Source organism: Dermochelys coriacea, chromosome 9 (genome assembly GCF_009764565.3).
Source record: "Dermochelys coriacea isolate rDerCor1 chromosome 9, rDerCor1.pri.v4, whole genome shotgun sequence".
Taxonomy (NCBI): domain Eukaryota; kingdom Metazoa; phylum Chordata; order Testudines; family Dermochelyidae; genus Dermochelys; species Dermochelys coriacea.
In genome coordinates, this window is record NC_050076.1 from 78,609,268 (window position 1) to 78,632,410 (window position 23,143).

The window sequence follows — 23,143 nt, forward strand, 5'->3', positions numbered from 1 at the left end:
TGTCCCAGATTGTAACTCAGATATTAGGATCTCCCTCATATCCTCTGAAGTGAAGATTTCATTTAGCTTCTCAACAATGGTCTTGTCTTCCTTAAGTGTTCCTTCACTACCTCAATCATCCAGTGGCAGACTTCCTGCTTCTGATGTGCTAAAAAAAAAAATTGCTGTTAGCTTCCGTGTGTAGCTAGTTGCTCTTCAAATTCTTTGTTGGCCTGTATTAAACTTTTACATTTTACTTGCCAGAGTTTATGCTCCTTTCAGTTTTCCTTCACTAGGATTTGGCTTCCAATATTTAAAGGATGCCTTTTTGGTTCTAAGGTCTTTAGAGAACTTTTTCACTTTGGGCTCTAGGACCCAACAGGGTGGGAGAGTCCCAGAGCTCAGGCTCCTGCCTAAGCCAGGAAGTCTACATAGCAGTGAAGCAGACCACAGCCCGAGCCCCATGACCCAGAGTCAGCTCTCATAGGCCAGTCACAGGTTTTAATTTGCTGTGTAAACAGACCCTAATTACCTGTGTCATCCCATTTACCCATTTTAAAAGTTGGCACAACAACATTAGCCATCTTATAGATGGGAACTCCTCTTTATAAGAGACACAAACAAAACACAAAAGAAAACCTCTGTATTTTCCATGATGTATTTTGAATTTCTGCAAGAAACAGCTATGAAATGAAAAAAAGTGAAGATGCTATTTATCCACCTTTGTAAAAAGTGTTTTGAGATCTATGAATAAGAAGTGCAATATAAAAAGGTATTATTCTAAAGTGTTTAAAACTTGTTACATTTATAAGCTTGTGTATTTGTCAGCTCAAACAACCAGATCTAAAAGTGTAAATTATAAGTACAATGGGAACTTTACATTCAAATGTTGCAAAAACTGATTTCACGCTTGGCAGAGAATTTTATCAAGTACAGTAACTCCTCACTTAACATTGTAGTTATGTTCCTGAAAAATGCTACTTTAAGGGAAATGATGTTAAGCAAATCCAATTTACCCATAAGAATTAATGTAAAATGCAGGGGTTGGGTTCCAGGGAATTTTTTCCCCCCAGACAAGAGACATATATATACACACACACACATAAGTTTTAAACAAAGAATTTAATACTGTAAACAGCAATGATGATTGTGAAGCTTGGTTCAGATGGTGAAGTCAGAGAGTAGAAGAGGGTGGGATATTTCCCAGGGAATGCCTTACTGCTAAATGATGGACTAGCACTCAGCTGAGCCCACAAGGGTTAACACACTGTTAATGTAGCCTCACACACTCTACAGGGCAGCACAAATGGAGGGAGGGGAGACAGCACGGCAGAGAGAGACACACTGTGTGTGTGTGTGTGTGTGTGTGTGTGTGTGTGTGTGTGTGTGTGTGTGTGTGTGTGTGTGAGATGCACATTGCCCCTTTAAGTATGCTGACCCCACTTTAAATACACTGCCTTTTTAAGTAGATCAGCAAGTTGAGACAGCAGCTGCTGCCAGTAAGCTCCCTCTGTCGTGAGCCGTCATGTGTGTCCCTCCGCACCCTGCTCTGTGGAGATGGGGTAAAGGAGCGGGAGGCAGGAGCAGGGAGACACCCTGACATTAGCACCCCTCTTTCCCCCCCCCCGCACAGCAAGTATGAGACTCCCAGGAGCAGCTTCAAGGCTGAGGGTAGGAGCAGCATATGGCAGTGGGGGGAGGGAGGGCTGAACTGACCGGCAATTGGTAGCCTATTGGGCGGCTGCTGCACAGGGAACTTAGGAGAGTGGGGAGCTGATGGGGGGCTGCTGGTTCACCCTGGTGCCAAGCCCCCACCAGCTAGCTCCAGCGGCTGCTGTTTCTGCAAGCAGTGGACAAAGCAGGTGGCTGCCAAACAACGTTATAAGGGAGCATTGCACAACTTTAAATGAGCATGTTCTCTAATTGATCAGCGATGTAACAACGAAACATCATTAACTGTGATGATGTTAAGTGATGAGTTACAATATATGTAATTACAATACATCCTGCTGACACCTGGTGTAGGTGCACAAGAATTCAGTGTTCTAAAATTATTCATGTCAAAGAGCACCACCAGAAATTCAAAAAGAATACAACAAATGGAAGACTAGCACTGGCAGGGGGAAGAGTTAAGACTGGCATGATCAACTTACAGTTCATATTATTTTAGAACATTTCCTAAAGAAGTTAATGATAAATCTGCTCAATATTACAAGTTTCTTTGCTCAAGAAAAATTTAACAGGGCTTAAAAAAAAAAAAATGCACGCAACACCTACCAGCCAAAGTGAAAGAAACCTGTGTGTTTGCCATTTACAGCACTCAACCCAAAGTTTATGCCCCTAACACCACAACTCCTCACAATTAAAGGAATACAATTGTATAGGGCATTTAATTGTGTAAGTCTACTGATTTTTTTTTTAAATAGTTTTACTTCTCTTGCTTTTACTGTACCTTCTTCCTGGCTTTACTCCATATTTTTCTCTTTCCAAGAATCGATCAGTGTCTGTTTCTAAGTGATCTTGAGTGTTTCCTCTTTTTCTTCATTCCTTTCACCTCTGGTCTCTTGCCTGACAATGGATTCTCTACCTCCTTCTCCCATAAAAATTTACTCCTTTCTTCTGAATTCTATACTCCTTTCCTAATGTGATGTATCAGGTTTTTCCTCCCAGCCAATCCACACTCAAATTTTAGCAGACACACACTTGCTGAAGCACTAGCTGCTCACAAAAAAGAACAGTGACCCTCCCCACTCTGGAAAAATACTGTAAGTAAATAATTTGATTTACATGAAATTCATAAACTATCTTATGTATAAACTTGGTGTGGTTTTAGAGAAATGTTATCCTTGTGGAAAATTGTGTATGGTGGACTTGCCATTCACACTTATAACTCATCCACTGTTCTGGCAGATGTATTGCCACTAAGAAGGTGGTCAGACACGAAAGACAGCACATAGCAAGGGTGTCAAAGGGAAGGCTCAGAGCCCTATTAAAACTACATTTAATGTCCCAAATTGGAACTGGCTCTTATCAGAGAGAAGAGCCATCAGGCCTTTCTAAAATCACCTCATGATTGGCTGAGAGAACACAGAGGATTCTTGTGTAATGTGGATGACTGACTAAGATGGCTGCCAGCACACATGCAGAAAGCTACTTGATAGGGATGATTTAGTCCAGAATAATTGGATCGAGATTTTGAAGGTGATAGGTGATCCTGTCAAGCCCATGTAAAAATCTCATCCGTTTAGACAAGAACTTGGATCTCATGGAATCTTCTCTACTGTGCACTAATATAACCTTGACCTCTAAGTTAGCTATTCAGCATCCATGCTGTCAGATGGAGCACTGCAAAATTCAGATGTAACATATGCCACTGGTTCTGGGAAATCAGAGCTGGAATGCAGGCAAGGTTATAGGTTGTTACACTGAAAGGCTCCAAAGGCCAGCATACCAGAATTGTCTCAGCCATGCTGGAGCTATTAGAATTAACTTGGCTGCTTCCAGCTTGATCTTTATTATTCTTGGAAAAAGAGGAATCAGAGTATGAGCAGAACAGAGCTGGGGACCATGGGACTTAAAGTGTGTCCAACTTGAACTTCAGCTTCTGTCCAACACCCATGCCCCCAGAGCACAACTGTTGACACTTTCTGTTCTCTTTGGTTGCATACAGGTCCATGCAAGGAAAACCCTACCTTAAAAGAAATGATTTGCATGATCTTCTCAACTGACCACTTGTGACTATTCATAAATCACCCTAAAGCATCTGCTAGTACATTGTGTGTGCCTGGAAGATGCACAGCTGTTAAGTTAATACCATGGAGAATACAAACATTCAAAGACTATATTGCTTCTCAGCACAGTGCAGTGGTGGTGTGGGCCATTATTTGATTAGCAAGTCCCTTTATTTCTGAAAGAAATAAGTTGCAGGCTCAGTGGATGGCTCTCAACAAAACTTATGTTTATGTGGGGAGACATTTCCTGAGGTGAAGACACATTTTGAGTTCTTAACTTGCACATTTGGGTTCCCTACCTTACAGCGACAGTTAGAATTACTAACTGTTACTAGAGTTTTTGACCCAAGGGAACTCGCCTTTGCAAGGAGAAGGGAACTCACCCTTGCAAACTTGCAATTCAGAGATTGGAGGACTTAGGATGGCATATCCACTAACATGTCCAAGTGATGCTTGTCTAGTTGATATACTGACCTCAATCAGCTATGTAAGCAGAGTAGATGAAGTCTTGCATGTTGGATTACAAAAGTGCGTGATGCCATCAGGCCAAGAAGCCTGAGGTATGTTCTTATAGCAGTCAGATAGGCTTGCAAGTGTGTATGCAGCTCAAACATTGTTTGAAACCTTTCTGGAGGCAGACAAGCCATAGCTATGGTCAAATGCAAAATGACTCGAATGAATTCTATTTTCTGTGTAGGGATCAATATTGAGTTCTCCATTAACAGATCCAGTCAAATGAACAACTGAAGGATATGATGAATGTTCTCTATCTTTTGCCAAGATTTCCCCCCCAACTAATGAGTCAGAGTACAAGCTTACCTGCAAATAGCTCTCCAACCACCCAAGGAAGACAGACAATCCTTGATGGAGATTCGATATTCAAAAAAATTGAAAGAAAACTCTGCAAAATGACAGGTGAATAACAGGACAGAGATGTCATTCTAAGATTCAACAGGCTTCTGAAGTATACAGGCAAGAATCCATTGGTGATGGTTCATATTGGTACTAATGACACTGTGTCGTGGGATAACTCAGAGATAGTAGATGACTTCAGGAAAACTCAGAAGCATTCTGAAAAGAATATCCAAGTAATCTTCTGAGATCCTTCCTGTCCCATGACCAAAGAAAGACAGAAAGCAGAAGATTCAGGAAGTGAATTGCTAGCTAGGTAAGAAATGGAAGGTGGAGGGCTTTGTTCTCCCTTTTATGAGGTGGAAGCTATCAAACTATACAGACCCCTTTCTCCATAGAAAGTGGGACAATCTCCTTGGGGACAGGCTGGCTAGAATAGTTAGGAGGGGGTTATATTATTAGCAAAAAGGGAAGGTAAAAAGAAGGAAAGTATGAGGGCTCAATTAGCACAAAACTTAGATGCTGAGAACAAAATTAAATCAAGGAACCAAAGGACATGAAGAGAATAAATTATTAACTTGCCTACATACTAATATCAAGAGTTTGGGTTACAAACAATTGGAATTGCTCATTTAATAGAATAAATCCAATCGAGTTGGTATGACTGAAGCCTGGTGGGATGATTTGTATGACTGGAATTTTAAAAATCAATGGTTATAACCTACTTAGGAAGGAACAAGAAGAAGTGGCACTCTACATCAAAATACCATTACCTGTTTCTGAGTCATTGATAACACAGAAGAAAAATCTTGAATGCTTATGGATCAATGGCCTGTCGGATAAAGTAAAAGATGGGGTATTAGTGTCTGGTACAGACCACCAAATCACACTAGGGAAAAGGAAGCTGTCATCCTGATATGCCCATCTACAATATGTAGAGGGGAAAAACTGAGATCATGGGTGATTTTAATTTGAGTGACATTCTGGAGGTTTCATGCTATCTGGTACTAAAACATCCTTGGAATTTCTAAATACTATCTATGACAATTTCCTAACTCAAAAAATGTTGCAGCCAACACAGCGGAATTTTAGGTTAGACCTTGTCCTAACAGATAATGAGCAACTAATCAGAGATTTACAAATTAATAGTAGTTTAGGTACAAGTGATCATGTCTTAAATCACATTTATAATGTGAAAACAGAATTAAATCCAGACCAGTAATATTACATGTACATACACATACACAATGCTTTAACAATTATGAGCCAAATCAGTAGGAGGAAGAATTTAATCAGAAAAATGTGAATGATAATGGGCAATCATTTAAGAACACTACAAAATCCACAATCCCACAATTTAGGAAGAAGCCCGGGCTAGTTAAAACAACAGCCTGGTTCAGCAGGGAAGTGAAGGCAACTGTACAAAAAAATATATATAAATAACAGATAGAAGAAAGGGAAAGTTCAGAATTGTAGAAAATTGATAAAAGAAACCAATGGGCACAAAGAAAAATCTATGTCCAGTAGAATTAAGGACAATAAGAATACTTTTTAAAACAACATCGGGAACAACAAGAATCCTAACAATGGTATTGGTCCATTACTAGACAGAAATGGGAGAATTATCAAAAATAATGCAGAAAAAGCAGAAGTTTTCAATAAATATTTCTGTTCTGTATTTGGGGGGAAAAAACTGATGATGCAGTCTCATCATTTTGCGATAACTCTTTCCATTCCACTAGTATCTCTGCAGTATGTTAAACAGAAGCTACTAAAGTTAGACATTTTTAAATCAGTAAGTCCAGAAAACTTGCATCCAAGAGTATCAAAAGAGCATGCTGAGGCGCTTACTGGACCATTAACATTGATTTTCAGTATGTCTTTGGGCACTGAGGAAGCTCCAGAAAACGAAAGAAAGCTAATACTGTACCACTTTTTAAAATGGGTGAATGGGATGACCTGAGTAAATATAGCCCAGTCAGCCTGACACAGATCCTGAGCAATATAATGGAGCAGCTGATAAGAGACGATTAATAATGAACTAAAGAAGGGTATGTAATTAATGAAAATCAACATGGGCTTATGGAAAACAGATCCTGTCAAACTAACATGGTATTTTTTTTTAAATGAGATTACAAGTTTGGTTAATAAAAGGTAGTACTATTGATATAATAAGACTTCTGTAAGGCATTTGACTTGGTGCCACGTGACACCTTTATTAAAAAACTAGAATATAAAATTAATGTCATACAATGAACGGATTAAAAGCTAGCCACCTGATAAGTCTCAAAATGTAACTAAGCAGGGAATCATCATTGGGCGGGTCTGTTTCCAGTGGAGTCCTGCAGGGATGGTTTTTAGGCCCTACATTATTTAACATCTATCAATGACTTGGAAGAAAAAACACAAAATCACTAATAAAGTTTGCAGATGACACAAAAATTGGGTAAGTGGTAAATAATGAAGAGGACAGCTCACTGATTCAGAGCAATCTAGATCACTTGGTAAACTGGGCACAGGCAAACAATGTGGGTTTTAATATGGTTAAATGTAATTGTACGCATCTGAAAACAAAGAATGTAGGCCATACTTATTGGATGGGGGATTCCATCCTGGGATTCAGAAAGTTTTGGGGATCATGTTGGATAATTAGCTGAACAGGAGCTCCCAGTGTGACACTGTGGCAAAAAAACCTAATGCAATCCTGGGATGCATAAACCGGTGAATCTCGAGTAGTAGAGATGTTATTTTACTTCTGTATTTGGCATTGGTGCAACTGCTGCTGGAATACTGTGTCCAGTTCTGGTGCCCACAATTCAAGAAGAATGTTGATAAATTGGAGAGGATTCAGAGAAGAGCCATGAGAATGATTAAAGGATTAAAAAAAACACTTTACAGTGACAGACACAAGGAGCTCAATTTATTTAGCTTAACAAAGAGAAGGTTAAAGGGTGACTTGATTACAATCTATACATATACATACCTACACAGGGAACAAATATTTAATAATGAGCTCTTCAATTTATCAGAGAATGATATAACATGATTCAATGGCTGCAACTTGAAATTAGATAAATTCAGACTTTAAATAAAGCGTAAATTGTGATCCTTGATGGATTCTCCATCACTGACAATTTTTAGATCAAGATGGATGTTTTTCTGAGAGAGATGCTCTAGGAATTATTCTGAGGAAGTTCTGTGGGCTGTGCTATATGGGAGGCCACAGACCAGATAACAATGGTCCGTTCTGGCCTTGGAATCTATGAATACCCAGATCCCCAGCCATCTAAAGCAAGCTGTTACAACAGCTAGGCACTTTGGCCCAGATTCATAAAGAGACTTGGACATTGTCACAAACTGCATGGCAATGCTTAACTTTCAAGCACCTAGAAAAGTCACAGGAACAACCCCACGATCCAGAAACCCTGAGTTAGGTACCTAGGCTCCCTATATAGTGAATGGGGAGAGAAAGGCACCTAAACTAGCCAATGGGAAATGCTTAGAGTCACTGGAGCCAAGACTGGACCCTGGATCTCCCACCTCCCAGGCAGGTGCCCTAACCAGCAGGCTACAGACTCACTCATTCACTCCCACTTTCTTGCTCTAGTCCAATGCCTATTTATATATGGCAGAACAGCTTCAAAATGAGAGACTGAGAGAGCCCCATATCAGAATATTTAATGCCTTCTACTGCATTCAGAGCCAGAAGTGATTGGACTTCTTGTTCTAACATGCTCTAATGGGAAAGGTCCCCGAAAAAGGACAGTAAAAGGTGGATGAGGGTGGGGTAGGGAATGAAATCGGATCACATAAACCCACTTCTACAACTTCTAGTACACACCAATCAGTTGTAACGGTAGTCCACAAATGGAAGTGAGACAGGAAAATTCCCAAAAGGGAGGAGATGGAATAGGAAGATCCAAAAGTAAGTTGTGAGAAGTCAAATTTGTTGTCTCAAAAGATGAAGGTGGCGGGGGAGAGACGACTTTGTGGCTGATGAGGACTTTGTCCTAGAGAACTTCTGTTATTTTCTAGGTTTCAGAGTAGCTGCCGTGTTAGTCTGTGTTTGCAAAAAAAAAAAAAAAAAAAAAAAAAAAAAAAGAGTACTTGTGGCACCTTAGAGACTAACAAATTTATTTGAGCATAAGCTTTCGTGAGCTACAGCTGACTTCATCGGATGTATTTGGTGGAAAATACAGTGGGGAGATTTTTATATATATACACACACACACACACACACACAACATGAAACAATGGGTTTTATCATACACACTGTAAGGAGAGTGATCACTTAAGATGAGCCATCACCAGCAACGGGGGGGGAGGGGGGAGGAGGAAAACCTTTCATGGTGACAAGCAAGGTAGGCTATTTCCAGCAGTTAACAAGAACATCTGAGGAACAGTGGGGCATGGGGGAGAAACAACATGGGGAAATATTTTATTTTGTGTAATTACTCATCCATTCCCAGTCTCTATTCAAGCCTAAGTTAATTGTATCCAGTTTGCAAATTAATTCCAATTCAGCAGTCTCTCGTTGGAGTCTGTTTTTGAAGCTTTTTTGTTGAAGGATAGCCACCGTCAGGTCTGTAATTGAGTGACCAGATAGACTGAAGTGTTCTCCGACTGGTTTTTGAATGTTATAATTCTTGACGTCTGATTTGTGTCCATTCATTCTTTTACGTAGAGACTGTCCAGTTTGACCAATGTACATGGCAGAGAGGCATTGCTGGGACATGATGGCATATATCACATTGGTAGATGCGCAGGTGAACGAGCCTCTGATAGTGTGGCTGATGTGATTAGGCCCTGTGATGGTGTCCCCTGAATAGATACGTGGACAGAGTTGGCAACAGGCTTTGTTGCAAGGATAGGTTCCTGGGTTGGTGGTTCTGTTGTGTGGTGTGTGGTTGCTGGTGAGTATCTGCTTCAGGTTGGGGGGCTGTCTGTAAGCAGGGACTGGCCTGTCTCCCAAGATTTGTGAGAGTGATGGGTCGTCCTTCAGGATAGGTTGTAGATCCTTGATGATGCGTTGGAGAGGTTTTAGTTGGGGGCTGAAGGTGATGGCTAGTGGCGTTCTGTTGTTTTTTTTATTGGGCCTGTCCTGTAGTAGGTGACTTCTGGGTACTCTTCTGGCTCTGTCAATCTGTTTCTTCACTTCAGTAGGTGGGTATTGTAGTTGTAAGAATGCATGATAGAGATCTTGTAGGCGTTTGTCTCTGTCTGAGGGGTTGGAGCAAATGCGGTTATATCGTAGAGCTTGGCTGTAGACAATGGATTGTATGGTATGATCTGGATGAAAGCTAGAGGCATGTAGGTAGGAATAGCGGTCAGTAGGTTTCCAATATAGGGTGGTGTTCATGTGACCATTGCGTATTAGCACTGTAGTGTCCAGGAAGTGGATCTCTTGTGTGGACTGGTCCAGGCTTTTTCCCTATGTTATTTCTCCCCCCTACCCCACTGTTCCTCAGATGTTCTTATTAACTGCTGGAAATAGCCTACCTTGCTTGTCACCATGAAAGGTTTTCCTCCTTCCCTCCCCCCCCCGCCCCGCTGCTGGTGATGGCTCATCTTAAGTGATCACTCTCCTTACAGTGTGTATGATAAAACCCATTGATTCATGTTCTCTGTGTCTGTATATAAATCTCCCCACTGTATTTTCCACCAAATGCATCCGATGAAGTGAGCTGTAGCTCACGAAAGCTTATGCTCAAATAAATTTGTTAGTCTCTAAGGTGCCACAAGTACTCCTTTTCTTTTTGTTATTTTCTAGGAGGTTCTGTAGGTAAGCACTGATGTTAAGCAAGTTAGTTATCTATAGTAAGCCTCTGGGCTAAAAATGCTTACATTTAGGGGCTGGTGTATATATACCCAGCAACCACAGAGTACCTCATACCTCTTTGAGGGTGTGAAAAGCATCATCTGTCTCATCATTAAACAAATGACAACCCTCAAAAGAGGAGGTCCTCAAACAGTTGTCTGTAATTTTCTAGGAATCTCTGAAGGCCTGAACATTATGTTGCCATGAACCTATATGTTTTATCAATTATACTGAGAGTTGTCTGACCCTCTACTACAATGGAATTACATTCCTGTCTCGAGTCCTCAGGCAAGTTAGCAATAATTAATAAATACTGAACTTGACCAGTGCATCTTGTAATGTGAAATCTTAATTTGTCTTCAGGTAGAACACCACTTGCTACTGAAGACGTCTAGCTCTTTTGGCTCCTTGTCCTGTGGAGCAGATCTCAGATAGCGGCTGCCAATAAAAGATCTCACTGCTGTCAGCAAACAGCCTGGTAGTGGGTGGGTATAAAATCGTTCAACCCACTGGATGATACATCAGCCTGCTTACTTCAAAGTAAGAGCTAAAGAAGCTGGGTGTCTGCCATACAGTTTTTGTTTGGTTGAAGAGACCCTTGAGGATTGGGAGAGCTAAATGTCTGGTGCTGAAATATGTGCAGCGTCCAGCAATTTATGTGGTCTGGAATTCCTTGCTCTGGAATATCAAGAGTTGAGGCTACTCTCCTCACCAAGTCCTGAAAAATCTTTTGGCTGTGCAGTTGACGATGGCTCTGGGATTACCACTTCTTGATATGTGCAAGGATGGACTGGTCTTTCACTTGCAGTACCTCATTCAAAGGAGACACCTCCTGAGTTGGTTCCACTTCGTGTAGAGATGAGAGTTCCCTTCTTGATAGTTCAGGAGAAGGAGATTTAGTCCGCCAAGAACCCCAGAAATTCTAGGGATGCTGAAAAATAAGGCACTGGTGACCAAGGAAGTGGGTACCAATGTTCTGAGTCCATATGGATTCCTGTTTTTAGTAATATTCGAGGGGTAGTGATCCAGGGAGTCCAGATACACATATTTTGCAAGGGAAGGCTTTCAGCTTTCTTCAGAAACAGATGAGGTAAAGGAGGAGACGTCCTCACGAAAATGAGAAGCTTTGTAATAGTGGGAATCAGACTAGAATTCACTCTTATCTGGTATGAGTACAGTGGAGTGAAGGCAGTACTGAGGGAAATAGCAGAGAATTCAGTAAAAAAAAAAAAAAAAAAAAGAGGTCTTAGATAGCAAGATATGATTGCAGACTTGAAAGGGCCAATGACGACTTAGGTACTGTAAAATGAAAGTAGGCATAAGACTGGTGCCACAAGATACTGATTCTAGCAAAATCTCATTAGAGCCATAGGCGCACTAGACATTGGCTAACTGGTATGACCACTGCAATACCAGTGCCTGGTCATGCAATCTCTGTACCAAGTCGCCCGCATCACTGACACAGTTATGGAGAAGATCTGAGGCAAGTCTAAGGCCAAATTAGCTCCAGTCCAGTAGTGGTTTGGGTACTAAGGGAACTTTTTTTTAACGTTTTGAGCTGCCATATAGGTCAGATCAGGGGTTGGCAATTGACGGCACGCATGCCAAAGACGGCACACGAGCCGATTTTTAATGGCATGCTGCTGCCTGCCAGGTCCCAGCCGCCAGCCCTGTTCAGCCTGCAGCTGAACCCAGGCCGGGACCCTGGCATTAAAAATCCTGCCATTAAAAATTCTGCCTGCCCTGGCCCGCTCTTCTCCGCTCCCCCACCCCAAGCAGGGGCAGGATGAAGAAGTTTGGTCCTGCCGGCTGCTGTGGCAGGGCAGGCAAGCTCCCCCCGCCCCCGCCTCTTCCCCCAGCGTGCTGTGTTCCTGCCCCTCCTCCTCTCCCTGCCACCGATCAGCTGATGGCCCTTGTGCGGGAGGGGGACAAGCGGAGCTGCAACACGCTCGCTGCTCCGGGGAGGAGGCGGAGAAGAGATAGGTAAGGGGCCGTGGGGTAGAATCAGGGCATATCTCCTCCAGCCCCCTGCCATGAGCCACTCTGGGCAGGGAGCACCCCCATGACCCTAGCCCACACCCCCAGCCCTCTGCCCTGACCCCTGCACCCCCCCACACCTCCAGCCCTGACTCCTGCACCCTCCTCACACACCCGCAGCCCCCTGCCCTGACTCTTGCACCCCCCACATTCCCATCCCCACCCTGAACACCAAACGGGAGCTCCTGCACCCCCCACCACATTCCCACCTCCACCTCTCGTACCAAATGGGAGCTGCCCAGGTAAGCACTCCACACGCAAACCTCCTGCCCCAACCCTGAGCCCCTTCCCTCATTCTAGCTCCTGGCCAGACCATGCACCCTAATCCCCAGCCTACTCCCTCACCCCCAGCCCTGTGGTCAGTGCACTCCCACCCTCAGCTCAGTGCAGAGAGAGAAAGAGGGGAAGAGAATGGGCTAGAACCAGGGAGAAGGTAGGTACCCACTCTATGTGGGCAGGGCCGGGATCCCAGACTGGCAGTGGGCTGAGAGGGGCTGGCAGAAGCCAGCGAATGGAACCCCAGACTGGCAGCTGGCTGAACAGCAGCGGGCTGAGCCGCTCAGCCCACTGCTAGTCTGGGGTTCTGGCTGCTGGCCCCTGGCCAGCCGGGGTTCCGGCCACAGGCCCCGCTCAGCCTGCTGCCAGCCTAGGTGAATGGAACCACAGGCTGGCAGCAGGCTGAGCGGGCCGGTGGCGTACAGTCAGCATTTTAATTTAATTTTAAATGAAGCTTCTTAAACATTTTGAAAATCTTGTTTACTTTACATATGACAATAGTTTAGTTACATAATATACAGACTTCTAGAGAGAAACCTTCTAAAAAATGTTAAAATGTATTACTGGCACGCGAAACCTTAAATTAAAGTAAACAAATGAAGACTTGGCACACCACTTCTGAAAGGTTGCCAATCCCTGGGTCAGATGATCTGGAGGCTTGGGGGCTTTGATGACACGCTTAGAGAAAGGGATCTGTAGCTCTTCTTATAGACTTGATGCTTCCCACTACTTCTGTGTTCAGAGGGATTCCTCAAGCCAGAAAATTCAGGTTATGTCTACACTACAGCCATTACAGTGGCGTAGCTATGCTGGCATAACCCTGTAGCGTAAACAGAGCTTACCACAATAGGAGAGGTTTTACCAAATGACAGTAGCTAGATCTACAGAAACATTCTTCCCTCAACCTAGCAGTCTACACCAGGCTTCGGTCAATAAAGTTATGATGATGTACCCATTTGTTTCATTTAACCGAGGATTTATTAGTGTGGTTAAGAATAATTAATGTGTGATGGCTAGGTTAAAATATGGTAGGATCATAGGCGTATAAGGTTGACAAGCATTTAGGTATATAAGCAAAAGTAAAGCTGTAATGCAAAGCCTGCAGGCTGAGGCCTGTAAGATTTCAGCTTAGCCATACTAGGCTTTAGGCCTAAGGAGGGTTGACATAAGTAGGTGACCCAGGAATAACCTTGTACCAGTTAAGTTATAAGATTACTGTAAAGAACATGCCAGTAGGTAATGTTTGGGAAAATATGCCACAATGTAATCATCTAGACCAGTGCTTCTCAAGCTATCTGATGTGGGGGACCAGCAATTTTCTTTTTTCCAATGTGCGCGCAGACCGGCAGCCGATGGCTCGCAGACTGGCATCGGTCCACGGACCACCACTTTGAGTAGCACTGATCTAGACCAGACACCCAATTGTAACATCATGAGAAATTCTGCAGTAACCGCAGTTTACCATGGAGACTAGCCTATGTAGATGCTAATAAAAATAAGGAGAACTAAGAGGATAACCTATGAAAAGTAGAGCACCCCGAAGTTTATGGGTTGTGGAAGTGAAAATATGGAAAAAGGGGTTGACACCCTTATGCATATGTCTGAGTCTAGCAGGCATAAGTGTAACTAGGATAAAAGGTGTTGCCCAGCCTGTGTGCTGGTGGAAAAAACACATAGGAAGATACCAGGATGATATTGCCTGCTGATGGACCCTGAAGTGGTAAAGTGATGTCAGTTGTAGGGCTAAACGCTTTGAATTCTCTCTCTCTCACTGTTATTGTATTTTAGTGAATGTTATTAAGTAACATTTTGCAGTAGATATGCCAAATCTTATTCTTACCCAGAAGTCTCATTTCTACACCTACACTGCCTTACTAAGAAAACAGACAAAGTGTGTTAGAATGCATAGCTGAAAACCTGAATGATACTCAGGGTCTATTGCAAAAAATAATGACGTAGTAATATATCTCCCAATAACTGCTATGATAATGCCCATCAGTGGTAAAAAGAGGAGAGTTCGCTCTATCTATCACAAGAAGAACAACTGCTTGGATGCAACCAGTGAGAAAACAGAACAAAACAAAACAAAAAACACAAGTTACCTTAGAGATTTGTGGATACTGACATGAGAATACCTCTGTTTAGCATTTATACCAACTTGATACCCAGCCAAGGTTCCATTTCTCCTCCTCCATTTTTTTTTTTTTTTTTTAAACTTAGTGCAGTACATTTATACACCAAAGGCAAACAAGAGGGCCTTTAATCCAAAGGCTACATTTAAGGAAGATATCCTCTATGTTGATAATGGTAGACACTGGTGACCACATTGTTGCTTTTGCATATTTTTTTTTCCATATGTAGCTCTAATAGCGACTAAATTACATATTAGGAAGTCTCACTAAGTAGGTCATAATGCCTCAGGAAAAGGTTTGATGTGTCATAATTAAGGTTATGATTCTGTCACAGGTATTTTTAGTAAAAGTCAGGGACAGGTGGTGGGCAATAAACAAAAATTCATGGAAGCCAATGATCTGTCCCTGACTTTTACTAAAAATACCCGGGGAGGGACAAACAGAGTGCTGCCAGGTCTTGCAGCTGCTCCAGCCCCACAACTGCTCCTGTGGCAGAAGCTGACTGCTGCTGCTCCAGCCCCAGAGGAGCTGACCCAGCCCTGGCGAGCTGCTTCAGCAGCCCCAGGGGGGCCACTGGCCAGCTGCTCCAGCAGCCCCACCTCCAGCCGCTGCCCCAGCAGCCCCAGGGCTGACAGCTGCTCCAGCCCTGCTGCAGACGAAGTCCTGGAAAAAATTACGGAATCCATGACCTTCATGAGAGAATCGTATCCTTAGTCATAATTGATGGATAGTTGATTTAACTCCAAGAAATAGGATGCTTTTTGTTTCTTCCATGGCAGTCACAAGGGGGCAACAGTCTCACCTTACATTCAATAAAAGCAAGGCTTCAAAAAATCTATCACCTGCTAGATGTCAGTAGAGAATTATTCAGAAGAATTGCTTAGATTATATGCAAAGGAACAGATTGATTCAAACAGAATTTAGTGTTTTTAAACTAGATTCTAGAGCAAGTTTCAGGACTACTTTGAGGGGGAAATTACAGTTCTTTAACAGAATTCTCACTCGCTGACTTATCCTGAGGTAATTTCTTAGAGAAAAGAGCTACCGCAAAGGTTTCAAACTGATTTAAATCACTGCAGTCTATATAGTGCAGTACAGATAGGAGTCTCCTTTTCACTGGGGGGTTAACTGAAGATTATACCTAAGAAACATTGCCTTGAGAAACAGGCTACACTAGTCTCAGTCCCTCCCCATTCAGATATTCATAAAACATAAGCCTGACTTCATGAAAACTATAGTCAAGATCTATCAGAAGCACACAAAAGTAACTTGCAGGGTCTTTATATTAAAGGACTTTTGCTGTTTTATCAGCTTTCCCAGGCCGCTTTGTACTCTATAGAAGTAAAAATCTCAGAGAACACAGTGTATCCTTTTATAAGGATTTTATAAGTTATCCTTTTATAAGGCTCACATCCATCCTGGAGAACTTGATTCTTACACGTGGTTGATTCTTACAAGTGGAACATTTTAGGTATAGGAATGATTTTGATCACTATATGCGGGTGATTCTTATAAATGGAGCGCACTGTATTTGTATTCTGTCAAATAGTAAATCCAAAACATGCACAGATAGTAATGCAAGTGTCAATCTGATCCTTCTGTTGATGTGATGTTTAACCAAATTAGGCAACTATTTGTACTCTAGAACTTTACAGTGCATGTCAGCAAATGCAGGACATAGAAAGGCAAAATTCAAGATACCCCTCAAAATAACTGAGTGCATGCTGCAGGGCTCAAATGCCACATTAATGATTTCTTTACAATGAAATATTGTAGAAATTAATTTGGATAGAAGATATTTGAAGAATAAATTAGCACATCTTAAGCCTACATCTGTGGTGCTATCCGCTGTCCATTCTTTGAATGTGCACTGTCATGAAGTGCCTGCCAAACTCAAATACAGCACAGATACTGAACTATTTCTATAGTCAAGCAATTTGTTTTGAACAGATTGCTTGTATTGTACCATTTTAGCTAGGACTCCTACCTGTGCAGTGCCATGGCTACTATTCAAGGCCTCATTGAACAAATCATGCTATGTAACATAAAAAATGGCAGCAATCTAAGTCAAAGGTAAAGTAGCATTACCAAACTGCTGACCTAGGTGCTAAATTGATGATGCAACAATAGTGGACCGACTGGGACAAAGTTAGGAACTGCAATTCCTCAACCTTTGTCATGAAAGAGCTGTCCTTGTATCTGAAATTAAATGCAGTTACATGTTTCACTACCCTGTGAGATAAGAAAGCACAATTATTAAGCTGCCAAATCTCTTTCCTGTCACGAGGTCATTTTTTGGAGCTCAGCCAAACAAGGTTCCTGCCAAGAGCCTGTTCTGTCCAATGAAGATATCTATGCTGACCATCGTTGCAGATTCCTTCCCCCAAAATGCAGGAAACCTTTTAAAAAAAAAATTGTACAGATTTACAGCAGATTGAATGACTTCAATAATCAATACAAGGTGTAATCATTATAGATTCATGCTGAATGAAGATTTCCGTTTAGTTGCTTTTAAGTATGATAGATTATAAATACTTGTATATTCATGGCACACTTTGTGTTGACTTATCAGCACGATGAATGTTGGAAGTAAAACCATGCATATTTAAAAATAGCTTAGAGACTGATATCGAATGATTATTGTAAATGCTGTGGAATAAAGTTAGTTTTAAAACACTGGTAATTTTTAAAAAAAATAGCCTGCTCAATTTTATTTTCTTCTGATGGCATTAACAGAGTGCTGCTACCTACTATTAGTATTTGGACATACAGAAAAGAATGTAAGCAACAGATGATACATCAGAGAAGTGTATAGTGAATTTAATTTCAATAAATATTACAGTCCCTTTGATAATATGGGATTATTATTTTATAATAATATCTGGATAGGACTATGGTTACAACATAATTTTTTAAATGGGGCTAATGTTATGTTTTATAAAGCAGCTGGAAACCATAATCATAATGAAGAAGTCTATTGCATATTTTGTATTACTTAGCACAGTTGGTGTTGATTTTTAGTTGCAGAATTTTACGCGTGCTCTAACCACAATAGTTTATGTAATACAAAACTACATGCCTTAAAATTTATCTATTTTCCCACAAAGATTGAAGTAATCCTTTGACTTTGCAAGGGGCTTAAAAAAACAAAATAAAACAGGTGAAAAGGAGGGGAGTGTATTCCTGAATATTATCAATTACACATATAGTCAAAGGCACCATGCTCTGAATATGCACGTACCGTTCAGTTACCTACAGGTAGCCACTTCAAGGACAAGTGCAATATACTGTCCCTTAAATTGGCATTTGCATTTCTCATCATTACTTAGAATATTTCCATCACAATCAAGCATTTTAATGTTCTACTGCCCAGCTATACAAGAATGAACATATTTAGACTATTAACTTACCTGGAGTGTTTCAACTTTACAGACAATGTTGGACCTCAATCTGTATCCAAACTGATGAATTACCCCAAATCCAGATACAACAGAGCATATATGATTTAACTACTTAATCTGGTTAAGTGGAATCACTGTTTTATTATTTCATGGTACACTTGTTCAGTCAGATAGCTTTTAAGAGTCATCTCATTTCGCATGAAGGCCCGAGGAACTTCAAGCATGCAGGAGTAATATTGTACAGCTGAATACAGAACGAGGCAATCTAAAGATATCAAATAATCAGTTTCAATTCATTTTACATTGACAAGGCTTAAAATAAAGAACGAAAAATTGTTAGAATTCAATAGTTTTTATTTGAGTTCAATAGGTAGCTTATTTTTACTGTTTGTAACTACAACAAAGTCTGTTTCCCATAATCAGTTGTAGTTCAGGTACAGTACATTAAAACTGAAGACTTGTTGAGACTTGAACAGTGAGATCGATGCCTTATGGTCAACTGCCAAGTAGTGGAAACATTTATTCCAAATTCATGGATTTTTCAGGGCTATGTATTTTCTACAATGAGGAGGGCAGCAACTGTAATATCTCCTACATGGGCTGAGGAAGGGCTTTATGTTTGTTACGCAATAGCTTTCTTTACAAGTACCCCTTCACCCACAATTGTGCTTTTTACCCAGGAAGGAGAGTGTGTCATTGGAGTTTACATTCAGCAGGGACCACCATTCCACCTCCAATCATAGGAATATACAGTTCTAAAGACAAGTAACTGGACGGATCAAGTTTCAGAGTAGCAGCCCTGTTAGTCTGTATTTGCAAAAAGAAAAGGAGTACTTGTGGCACCTTAGAGACTAACAAATTTATGAGAGCATAAGCTTTCATGAGCTACAGCTCACTTCATCGGATGCATTTGGTGGAAAATACAGTGGGGAGATTTATATACAGACACAGAGAACATGAAACAATGGGTTTTATCATACACCCTGTAAGGAGAGTGATCACTTAAGATGAGCCATCACCAGCGGCGGGGCGGGGGGGGGGGAAGAGAAGGAGGAAAACCTTTCATGGTGACAAGCAAGGTAGGCTATTTCCAGCAGTTAATAAGAACATCTGAGGAACAGTGGGGGGTGGGGTGGGGTGGAGAAATAACATGGGGAAATAGTTTTCCTTTGTGTAATGACTCATCCATTCCCAGTCTCTATTCAAGCCTAAAATTAACTGTATCCAGTTTGCAAATTAATTCCAATTCAGCAGTCTCTCCTTGGAGTCTGTTTTTGAAGCTTTTTTGTTGAAGTATAGCCACTCTTAGGTCTGTGATCGAGTGACCAGAGAGATTGAAGTGTTCTCCAACTGGTTTTTGAATGTTATAATTCTTGACGTCTGATTTGTGTCCAAATTATTCTAAACAAAAGCAGGCTGCCTTCCCCAACCTTACTGACTATCCATTGTTTAGAGAGTGACTCCACATACGGGGTGATGACCTGAACATGAGGAGCAGGAGCCTGAGCCCCATTTCCGCTCAGTCTATGGCAGTACAAAGACAGGGAGAGTGGCTTCAGACTCCACCTCCTTCAATGGTGTTGCATGAAAAAGGAGGATGGAGGGAAAACAAGAGAAGAATCCAGTTTATTGCCCCCAGTCAAGCTTTCAGCCACTTAGGCCAGCAGCTATTAGCATAAGGCAGCCCCTCCTCCCCTATCCTTATTAAAAAACAAAAGCCATTTTTGGTTCAATTGGGGAGAAAAAGCAATAGACACTCCAAACCAGAAGAGGAAAGAGCAGCACACAAAAAGGGATCCAAGTAAAGTGATATGAGTGGAGGCAAAAGAATTATATAAATATAATCTCCACCTTAAAATTAAGCAATTAAAATTTGAGATCAGTTAAAGAATGTTTATTCTATCTGATCATTACATACATACTATTGTTACAATTAACACCTAAGATTATAGCATTCTAAAAGGTAAGTAAATATCTTTGTTTTCTCTGTCTTATCAGTTGTATAGTTTCACCTTCCCTCTGGATAGTCAATTTCCCCAGTTGTTAGTGTCAACCTTTCAGAAGACAGCAGAGAAAACACATTTTGTCATAGAAAGTGTAATTTAAAGCCACAGAAGTTAGTAGAGGATTCAACAGCAGTTGTAGATATAACCATTCAATTCATTTAAAAAAAAAGTGTGATAGATTTAAATGAATAAGTGACCTTTTGATTAACATCAATAACTATATGAAAACAGAAAAAAAATCCCTAAATTTTAATCCCATATTTAAAAGTATAGGTAGCTGAAGTATAAAGATCAAACAGGTGATCAGGACCTTATGAAGGATATCAGACTTTTTTTTTTTTTTTTTAAAAAGCTATTCAACTTTCATGAGACTGAGTGCCATAGGGAGAGTGATAAAGCTAATGCTTATTGAATTGCTGAAAAGGTCTGGAAGAAGCCAGAGAGATAAGGAAATTGTTGCAAGAGCCTCGGGAAGGATTCTAAAGTTTATCACGACCATTGTCACTTGAAGTACCCCTTCAGGCATGTATTGTACTAAGTCGCCAAGATTCACAGCAAAGAAAATGATGAAGGGGGGGGTGGAGAGAAAAGGTCCATCTAAACATACATCTGAAGTACAACACCTCACAAGGCTAAAAAGGTTGAGCATATAGCATTATAAAACACTTTTAGAATTTCTGTAATTGGTGACAAGAGTTTTCCTTCCTACTAACCCAAGACAGCAACAAGGACTCTCACCCATGCCTTCCCTATCCCTGAAATGTTTGGTCAAACGATCTTTAGAGTCCTCCATCTGAATATGATGAAAGCATGCACCCACCTGGCCAGAAGAGACATGCATGATATTCCAAAGTTGCAGCCACAAGCCATTACGTTCTTAAGTCTGTTGCTTCGAGAAAGGAAAGAAGGACCAGATTCACCTTTCCAAACAGGTTGTGCCAAGCCTGTGCTAAAAGCAGGGACTGGATGGAATTCACTCTTGTAGGTGAAACAGAAGCCCCAGCGTTAGTAGTAAGTGACATTAACATCACGCTGGGGAGTCGGAGAAATTCTTCAAGGCAGAGAACTTGTTTCCCAGTGATCGAGAAGGGAGCATGCCAAGCAGCAGGGCGCTCTCCCCCATGTCCAGCCACCCTCACCTGTCTCCAAGACAGAATCGATCAGCCCTGAAGAGCAGCTGCACAAACGCCGGCTGTCTAAGGAGTGCAGACACTTGCCCTGTACTTCCCCTGTCCACCCCCATGCTCACACTCCTAGTACCTCCAAGCTCCAGTCACCCCGTTGTTCCCCAGTGCCCGTGACTCACCTGCTGGCGGCGGTCCGTGGGTTCAGCGAGGCGCTGCAGGCGGGCCGAGCCAGCAGAGCCCTGGGCGGCCGCGGTACCTCCGTGACGGGGGGAAGGCGTGGGATCGGGGTCCCGCTCCCGGCGGAGCTCGGAACGCAGCTCCAGGTAGCAGCCCAGGGTAAGGAGGTGCAGCGCAAGCGAGAGCGCGAAGAAGCCCAGGAAGAGGCGCCAGCTGCCTCCGCCGCTGCCCCGGCGGCCACAGGCGCAGCCACCTCCGTCAGACTGGGGCGTCGCCTGCTCCCTACGCTCGGAGCTCATGGTCAGTACCGCCGCAGGCGAAGTCCTGCGAGGAAAAAGAAGACGGGCTACTGCTCCATCCTCGCCCGAGGAACCCCCAGCCGCAGCCGCAGCCAGGCTGTACGGCCAGAACAGCCGCACGAAGCGCCCGGCCAGGGGGAGGAGCCGCCACGGCCTCCGACACGCCTGGCTCCTTGTCCAGACAAGGCCTGGAGGCGGGGCAGCTGGAGGACTCCGCCTTACCTCGCCGGGCCCTTAATTTAACTCTTCCCTAACGCTTGGGAGCTGGGGGCTTGGATATTGCATTGATCGCATCCCCATTATCCAGGGGAGAGGGATCTGCCCAGGAGCACTGGGTACAGCCTAGAACCCAGGAGTCCCTCCGCAAAAGCAGGGACCTAACTCCCTGCTCAGCGCCGCCTGCTGACATGTTGGCAATTACAAATTACAGTACTGTAAGCTTTTTCAGTAGAGCACCGATACCTTCTTTCAGTCGTCAGATTTTTGTCTGAGAATATTAACTGAGGCTTGAATAGAGACTGGGAATGGATGAGTCATTACACAAAGTAAAACTATTTCCCCATGGTGTTTCTCCCCCCCCCACTGTTCCTCTGATAGTCTTAAAAAGAAAAGGAGTACTTGTGGCACCTTAGAGACTAACAAATTTATTAGTGCAGTCTCTAAGGTGCCACAAGTTCTCCTTTTCTTTTTGCGAATACAGACTAACACGGCTGCTACTCTGAAACCTGATATTCGTGTTAACTGCTGGAATTAGCCTACCTTGCTTGTCACCATGAAAGGTTTTCCTCCTTCCCCCCCCCCCCCCCCCCGCTGCTGGTGATGGCTTATCTTAAGTGATCACTCTCCTTACAGTGTGTATGATAAACCCATTGTTTCATGTTCTCTGTGTGTGTGTGTATATAAATCTCTCCTCTGTTTTTTCCACCAAAATGCATCTGATGAAGTGAGCTGTAGCTCACGAAAGCTTATGCTCTCATAAATTTGTTAGTCTCTAAGGTGCCACAAGTCCTCCTCTTCTTTTTGTCTGAGAATATACATCTTACTACTAATAGCAAATCAGACTACGAATGGTGGCAGAATAAGGAATGCGGGGGCTAAGGGAGCTCTCAGTTAGGGTGCTGTCTAAGGCATGATGAAGGGGCAGGAGTAACAGGCTCTAAACTCTAAAACTCTATGCTAACCGCTGTAGCTGCCCCTCCAAATGTTATTTCCTTTTGGAATTACATCAGAGTCAATAAAAAGAAAAGGAGGGACCTTAGGGACTAACACATTTATTTGAGCATAAGCTTTCGTGAGCTACAGCTCATT

The 23,143-nt window shown here is 42.3% G+C and overlaps 1 protein-coding gene and 1 long non-coding RNA gene across 2 annotated transcripts in view; one reads left to right on the forward strand and one right to left on the reverse strand.

Moving 5' to 3' along the window:
- The window catches only part of EDA (ectodysplasin A), a 196,543-nt gene extending 174,516 nt beyond the window's left edge, over positions 1–22,027 (reverse strand). Inside the window, exon 1 of the mRNA XM_038415140.2 lies at positions 21,539–22,027. Coding sequence (XP_038271068.1) covers positions 21,539–21,835 — 297 coding nt within the window. The 5' untranslated portion in view covers positions 21,836–22,027. The remainder of the gene's footprint in view (positions 1–21,538) is intronic.
- Positions 1,576–18,508, forward strand: LOC122455781. Its single transcript, XR_006274242.1, has 5 exons — positions 1,576–1,969; positions 5,516–5,522; positions 14,580–14,584; positions 15,481–15,485; positions 18,498–18,508. It is a non-coding gene; the product is annotated as an uncharacterized LOC122455781 (long non-coding RNA).
- Positions 22,028–23,143: the final 1,116 nt, after the last annotated feature.